General features: G+C 31.2%; 1 protein-coding gene across 1 annotated transcript; it reads left to right on the forward strand.

Moving 5' to 3' along the window:
• Positions 1-338: 338 nt before the first annotated feature.
• LOC149530760 (berberine bridge enzyme-like D-2) lies at positions 339-5,042 on the forward strand. The gene is made up of 3 exons (XM_089810183.1): positions 339-741; positions 976-1,463; positions 3,749-5,042. Exons 2-3 carry the CDS (start codon positions 1,005-1,007, stop codon positions 4,919-4,921), a joined length of 1,632 nt encoding a protein of 543 aa, XP_089666309.1. The 5' UTR covers positions 339-741; positions 976-1,004; the 3' UTR covers positions 4,922-5,042.
• The last annotated feature ends 3,509 nt before the right edge of the window (positions 5,043-8,551 follow it).

Genomic DNA, 8,551 nt, shown 5'->3' on the forward strand with positions numbered 1-8,551 from the left:
TAATGGTCATGATATAAAATTATTCTCTAATGATAAGAGAGGCAGCAATGTTTGAAACGAAGACTAATCCTTGGATTTATGCGATTGTCTTACTAGACAATTGCTTTATTTCAATTTCGTCTACCAAAAAATGGAAAAAAATAAATGGTTAAGCACATTAATTAGATATATTTATTATTAACAAAGCAGGGCGTGGTCGTCATTAGTTTCTTTCGGTGACTATTGTTGTGGACCAGGAGATTTTTTTAGATTTTATTTTTAATGAATTTTAACACCACCTAATTAATCCTTATACCTTATCTATATATATAGGATTTTGTGGAAATTTATTCTATCTACAGTTTTAATATTTACTACCACTGAAAACCACAAAACCATTAATTTCTTAAATTAAAATTCTGAACTTGCTCACGGCTTAATTTTTTTTAAATTAAAAAAGCTACTCTAAAATTTTCATCAGCCCATCGCCGTGAAATTTCTGCCGTAGTTTACTGAATTTCCACCTGCTATATTTAGCTTACCGTAGATTTTACTATTTAAATTGTTCTTTAGTATTTCTATAAACACGCAATCCGAAAGCGGATTTAGCTAAGGTTTATGCAGATTTTTCTATCACAGTCATTGATTAGGCAAATGCATATAAAAAATCCCTGGTAATTTTGGATATAATGAAGATGACGGCAGGTGCTGGAAATCCAAAAGCTCTGTACTTTTTTCTTCCCTCGTCGATGAAAATCTAAGGTAAGACAATGTTATTTAACTGAAAACGCCATCAAATTTGCACTTTTTGATCGAAACAAACGACAATTGCAAATGATCACGAAACTGAAGAATATGCGGAAATATTTAATTATTCGCGGCCGGCTGAATTTGCTCGAAATAATTTGGCCGCACTGTGTTGTTTCTTATGCCTTGCGATGGATTAAATCAGGAGGCCGTTAATCTAACGATGCTTTTGAAAATATTTAATTGCAGGCGATCTGGCCAAGAAGCAGCCTGCCGGAATGTCTTCTTCTACAAATCCCCTGCCCTGTGTGTCGATCTTCTTTGCTCTGCTTTTCGCAATGGAAGCCACAAAGGCAGGGTCTGTAGAAGATCTGGTGTGTTGCCTCGGGCAAAGCGGTGTAAAGAATGTCACAAGTTCGGATTTTGATGATCTTCTGAAGTTTTCTTTGCAGAATTTGAGGTTTTCGGAGTCGAATGTGAGGAAGCCGTCGGTGATTATTGTGCCGCAGAACAAAATGGAGGTTCAGAAGGCTGTGGTGTGCTGTAAACGGCATGGATTTCAGATTCGTTTGAGGAGCGGCGGACACAGCTATGAGGGAACTTCTTCTACTTCGGAAGCTCCGTTCGCCATTATTGACCTGAGGAAGCTCAATGAAGTTGTGGTGGATTTGGCTTCTGAAACTGCCTGGGTTCAGGGAGGGGCTACCCTCGGTGAAGTGTACTATGCTATCTCCAAGGTATTGTTGTTCATCTTAGAACTACTCAATTATTCCTTGTTTAGATAAGGTCCTTATTTAGGAATTGTGTCATAACTGTTTGATTTGTTTAGGTTGGGGTCCCATGGCACCTGCTTGCTTAAAAATAGAGCGGGTGTTAAAAACATAAATTGTTATTTTTAGAAGTTTTGGTAGGGTGATTTCAATTTGGAGGGAAAATGAAGAGTAGGTTCTTGCCAAGTGGCAGAATTCTTCCCTAAACTGTAGGGGCTATTTTGCGCGCCCCCCTCCCCCCTCTTTTCCATCCGCTCAACTAAAAAGTAGGGGCTCCTAGTTAATAGGAAAATATTCCAAATTAAGCTTTTGTCCCCCCCCCCCCAAAATATTATCATGGGACCTCTAGCACCTAAAATATAGAGCCCAAGCCCCCTCCATGGGACCCCAGGGTTAGCGACTATTTAGTTATTATTTTAAATTATGCTTTCAAATTAGTTGTAGTTCAAAATAAGGTTAGTTCACGTTTTGTTTGAAAATAAAAGATTCCTACAAATATTTCATGCAATCTTAATAGACATGCAAAGTAGCTATCATAGCTATCATGATTACTTTCTTATAGCTGACAATTTGTGTTTATTATTATGATTATTATGCTAATAATTTGTGTATTTCAAATTTAAGGGAAAAATGGAGACATCAATAAAGAGAGATTTGTAGTTAAAAGATCTTATGATAAATAAGATGCATTATGTAATAATTTATATGTTATTTTTTTGTGTAGAGTTGTTACTTACAAATTTAGTTAGGGTTGTTTCTATCGTAGGTGTTTAGTTTGTTTTGATTGGTCTCTATTGCTTAAATTATTTAACACTAAAGTAAGGTCACTACACTTCTTTAATCTATTAACAGTTCTTTGTAATTCAAATTTAGGAAAAAAATATTTTAAAAATTTAATAAAGGAGAAAATGAATTTGTGAAGTGAGTGGTATTATTGAGGATAAGTCTCATTTTTTTCTACGATATATTTGCAAATCCTAAATATAGTCTCTATAAGTAGGAAAATATTTCAAATTGTCATTTTGCCATAATAATAATTTTGAAGAAGAACACTCTTCAGTTTTTCCAATTTAAGTAAAAAATGAAGTATGAAAGTTAAATTTAGTTCTCATTTAAAAAAACAGATTTGATATTTTTCTAATTTATCTAAATCATTTGAAATAGTTTTAGTAGAATATTTTATTTTAAAAAAAATTAAATTATATTTTATATTTATTATTAAGTAAATTTGACCTTGAGTTTTACAACTAGTAATTTTAATTTTTTAAAATAGTACAATTATTTAAATTCATATAATATAAATGTCATGTATAATCTTTCTAGAAATAATTTAATTTTTATAGATAAAAGTAAATTATAATTAAATTTAGACTAACTTTGTCTTTCATTTTACATTTCATAAATAACTGAAGAAAAGTATAATTGAAATATCTAATAACAATTGAATATAATTATTATTAAAATATAGTTATTGCATATAAAAGGTAAGTTGCTATACATAAGAGATGCATATATTTAGATATTATATTTGTAAACAAATTAAGATTCAAATGTAAGACTTTTTATATGTATGATAAGATTTTTTATCATTAAGTTTGAATCATAATATTTTTGAATAGATTCTTTTTTAATTAAAATAAGAAAAGAACAAATAATTATACAAATTAGAAAACAAAAGTACCTACAACAGCAAAAGTTAAATTTAACTAATTTCTCTCCATATTTGATTTGAATCCAACGTTTGATTTATATCCAGATTTGTACATCAACATTTATAATTATACTTCTCCATCTATTATCCATTATGAAGACTTCTTAATCAATTAAAGAATAATAATAAAAAGTTGCAAGAAAAGATTAATGTCTTCAATAGATATATAATATTTAAAACTCTTAACATCATTGAACTTTAAATAATTTTCAACCAATCTAAAATGTTCTTCTGCAACTTCTCATTCTTGTCACGATAAAAAAATTTCAATACATTTGTCGGGAAAAAACACAGATCCTAATTTTCCAAGAAAATTTGAGGTCCATGGCAGATGCTAATACTCCGGATCAAAAATGCCATTTTTTACGAGAAAAATCTTTAATATTTGCATTGTAAACAGATCCTGCAATTAAAAAATGGATCTTATATAGTGATGAACTGCTGCAAATTAAAAAAAACTGGTTCTTAAAATGATGAACTCCTGCAAATTGTCAGCCCGCCTGTGCACATATTGAATCAAATTGTTTCGATCTTGTTGCAGGCAAGCCCTAGCCATGGCTTCTCGGCGGGAACATGCCCTACGGTAGGCAGCGGCGGCCACATCAGCGGCGGAGGATTCGGCCTCATTTCCAGAAAGTACGGTTTGGCGGCCGATAATGTGATCGACGCAGAGCTGGTGAATGCAAAGGGCGAGCTTCTGAACAGAAAATCCATGGGAGAAGACTTATTTTGGGCGATCCGAGGCGGAGGAGGAGGAAGCTGGGGCGCAGTGGTCGCATGGAAGATCAAAATCCTGCCAGTCCCGCGCACCACAACAGTCTTCACAGTGAACCGGCAGGGACTCGAAACCGTGACCAACCTCGTCTACGAATGGCAATCTGTCGCGCCAGATCTTGACAGAAATTTCTATCTTTCTGCCTTCGTCGGTGCAAATCTCTCACAAGCCCCGAATCCTGGGATTTCCGTCACATTTTTAGGCCAGTACCTTGGCCCTAAACAAGATCTGCTAAATATCATAACTTCAAAATTTCCAGGTCTCGAGATTGAACCCCAGGACTGCCAGGAAGTAAGCTGGATACAATCCGTCCTGTATTTCTCCGGGCTCAGTGCTTCAAAGATCCACGACGCGGAGAATCTCCTAGACAGATATCTGGAGCCGAAGAACTATTTCTTCGCCAAATCCGACTACGTCAGAAACATAATTCCGAGATCTGGAATCCTCGGAGCTTGTAAAATTCTGGAAGAGGAGCCCAAGGGTTTCATAATCATGGATCCCTACGGCGGCAAAATGGCGGAAATTAGGGCCGATTCGATTCCTTTTCCTCACCGGGAGGGAAATCTTTACGACATTCAGTATCTTGTGACCTGGTATGACGGCCCTGAGAATCAGGCAAAATATTTAGCTTGGCTCAGGAAATTCTACGCCTACATGACGCCATATGTTTCGCAGAATCCCCGAGCAGCCTATGTGAATTACATGGATTTTGATTTAGGAACTACGAGCTATTTGTCCAAGGATTCTTCACCTGTTGAAACGGCCAGTATTTGGGGAAAACGTTACTTCTTGGACAATTTTGAACGCCTAGTGCAGATCAAAACCGAAATTGATCCAGAAGATGTTTTCCAAAATCCGCAGAGTATCCCGCCTAATGTTGCGTCCGAATATGATGATTCTATCTTAGAAGAAAATTTCTTCCGTTTTGTCGCCCTCTGAAATCAATCATTCATTCTGCCATGGTTGATTAAATTAAATTACCAGTTCTTGCCATCTGATGCTTGTATCTGACAAATCTGATGTAATAAATGTATTAAAAGAGTTGAAATTGTACTGCGAATATACTCTCACTAGCATTTCTCAGAGGGAATTAGTCTGAATTAACCGATTGATTGTTCATCCGGCCATTGTTGATTAAGCATTCATTGAGAAAATATGATTACCAATTCTTGCCATCGATGCTTGTATCAGACAAATCTCAAGTAACAAATGCCTTAAAAGAGTTGAGATTCAACCGCTCATATAATCTCAATAGAATTTCTGAGAGGGAATTAGTCTGAATGCACCGACTGGTTGTTCATTCCGCCATTCATTTATTAAAAAAATCAGATTACCAGTTCTTGCCATCCGATGTTTGTATCGAACAAATCTGAAGTAATAAATGTGTTAGAACAGTTGAGATTCAACCGCAAATATGCTCTCAAATAAAAATAAATTCCAGAGGATTTTAATCTGAATGCATCGATCGATTACTAGGGTTGATTAAATTTTTATACACTGATTCAGAATAAACAAACAGATTTAAGGATCGGAATGATGAATTCCCACCTAGTCTGGACTGGATATTGAAAATAATTTATTTGTTTGTTTCAATTGTTTAGGTATTTTTTTGACGAATTGTGGAATATCATATCATATATGATAATAATAATAATACTAAATATAGGACAGGGACACCGTTGGCAATGTCGTATGAAGTCCAAAAGATATTAAAGATTTGACGACAAATGAAGGATGTCTCAATAATAAACCATCGTAGAAATAAAGTGCAATGGTCAAATGGATAAGGATGTTGAGTCAGACTGATGAATATTTTATCGGTTTTATATTATATTATAAGTTGTTGTCAATCAATTTCAATTTTTTATTTATTTTTAATAGTTCAATCAATCAATTTTTTATAGAATTACAAATCTCGGGGCAACAACTTTATATAGTGTAGAATTAGTTTTAATTTTGTCATTTTTAAAATGTCATTTACCTTTTTGAGTTAGAAATAGTCATTGCAAAAATCACATTTGTAATTATTAAATAAATACCTTTCAAAAAAAATATTAAATAAATGTTTCTAATTTTTTTAATTTATTTTTATGACAAATTTTGATGTATGTGAAGATTTGTAAAATATAATATCAAATTTTTTTTAAATATCTTTTTTTTTAATTTATTATATTAAATTCATTATCTTTTAATATAAATGATTTGATCTAATTTTTGTATGGTCAAACAGACCAATGACTTGTATTATATTATATTATTTTATTTTATTAGTTCTGTCATAGGTAGGAATACTATTGCATTCATTAGATGCAATTAAAAACTATAAAATATATTAATATATTAGTTTAACCAATAAGATGCAAGTATTTATTTATTTTTAGGCAAGAACCTACAACACAATGGTAATTTGTGAGCCTCTCATGTGAGAGGTCTTGGATTTGAATTTGCTTAACACATAAAAATAATTAATTACAACAACTAATAATATTTTTTTTTTTCAAACCAAAAAATAAAGAAAAATTTAAAGCTCTAACTTTTAGTATTAATTGTGCAATTAAACGATTGAAAATATCATAAAAGATGATGTGACGCTACATTTACTTTATCATTTCAAGACTTTCACAATTTAAATTCTTTATAAAGTTTAAACATTTTTATTTTATTTTTTGAAAATCAAGAATAGTATTTAATTGAAATCTTATTGGGTCCTACTAAATAGTAATGGAGAAATTTAATTTTTAAAACTAAAAATCAATGAAAATTTAAAATTCTAACTTTTTATATTAATTGTGCAATTAATATAATTATTATAAAAGATATGTTACACTACACTACACTTTACCATTAGCCAAATTAATAATAATAGAATGTACTAACTCATTAAATTTTGATTTATTTTGCCCTTAAAACATTATCTTTTAAAAGAATTAAAAGTAATAAAAACTAAATAATGTAACCAAAAAAATTAAAAACTAGAAACTAAATAATATTACAAATAATTTTAAAATGGTAGTTATTGTATGTATAACTATGTTAATTGTTTATGTATTTAAAATGTAAAATATCTTATATATCATTTTTTTAATTTTTTTTTTTAAATTGGTGAATGGCCGAAGCCTTGATTGATATTATAAAAAATGTTTACAATAGCTTACCTTCGTTAAAGCAGGGGAAAGAATGAAGAAAAAAACCTCTATTACAAATTTAAAAGGGGCATACCCCAGTGATAACACTTAATAGTAGATCGTTTTACAAAATAGTGGGATTAATCCCATTTAAAATATACATTACATCTAAAAGTTGCGCATCCAAAACTTGTCAAATTACAATAATTCGTATCCCTGATGTGAAAGATACTTCAGTTGGGCTAGGTAAGAAACACATTAGCAAACAATGAAAACTCAAGATAGAAAATGTGTTATCCGAATTACAAGTTTGTTATTTCATATCATGAATATGAGAATATATTAACCTATTAATAAGATACTCTCTTGAAATGCTTACCAAATGAGCTCATTAATAAAAAATCAGCATATAATATATAATAATCAAAGCATTACCCATGAAAAATCTAAAGTAATGAAAATAATGAAAGAGGGAAAAACTAAAGGAAGGAACTGCAAAGGAGATAAAGTGATTACAGGTCAGAAAAACTTAATACTACCAATCCAAGACCAGCTAAAAGAGGGTTAAAAATCGAAATCCCAAGCCTACCATTATCCATAATAAATCTATCTCAAGTATTGAACATCCCCTGCATTGAAAAATCTTAGTAAATCAGACGTAGAACCAACTGAATCATCCATGAATAACCACGAATACATATTAAATTCCATATCTAAAATTTTTGCTAATCGATACCATCAACTAGTTTATCGTTAACTAAAGAGAGGATTCCAAACACACTCCCGGCCTTGAGGCAATCAAACTAATAATGTTTAATGAAACTGTTGTAACAAGAGTAAATTCGATATACAACTCTAAATGTCGCCATGCAAATAGCAATTAGATACATAATCAAGAGAAGCTTTCCTCAAAAACTAGTCTTGTATATTGATTTATAAATAGTCTTTACATTATCGAACTGTACATTTAAAACCCAAAATATCTACCGTTCTTCAATACATAGTATTAGCTTGCCATATACATGTAGACCCTAGTCCAAAAGATATATCATTTTTGACTGTCAAGTTGTTGATTAATTATTATTTTTAATAAATAAAAATTGTGTATAAAGATGACAATTAATTGTAGTTTTTTTTTTAAATAAGGAATTATTTGATGTTAAATAGTTGTAAAAAAATATTTTTGTTTCGTAATTTTCAATTTCTCTAGTTTTATTCATATAATTCATTCTTTTAAGATAAACAATTAGTTTCTAATTTCTTACATTGCAATTAAAATAAAATTTATTGTATTGCAGATTCCAGACACAAAGAATAAGCAATTTAAATCATGGATGTATTTTCTATATGTAGAATTTAGTTATAACATGCTTATGCTTTTGTTAGGGTTTTGGTTGGTATTGTTTAACCTTGCACAAGATCTCAATGATCCATTTGTTCATAG

Source organism: Cupressus sempervirens, chromosome 11 (genome assembly GCF_028749045.1).
Source record: "Cupressus sempervirens isolate cs-2001-9-10 chromosome 11, ASM2874904v1, whole genome shotgun sequence".
Taxonomy (NCBI): Eukaryota; Viridiplantae; Streptophyta; class Pinopsida; order Cupressales; family Cupressaceae; genus Cupressus; species Cupressus sempervirens.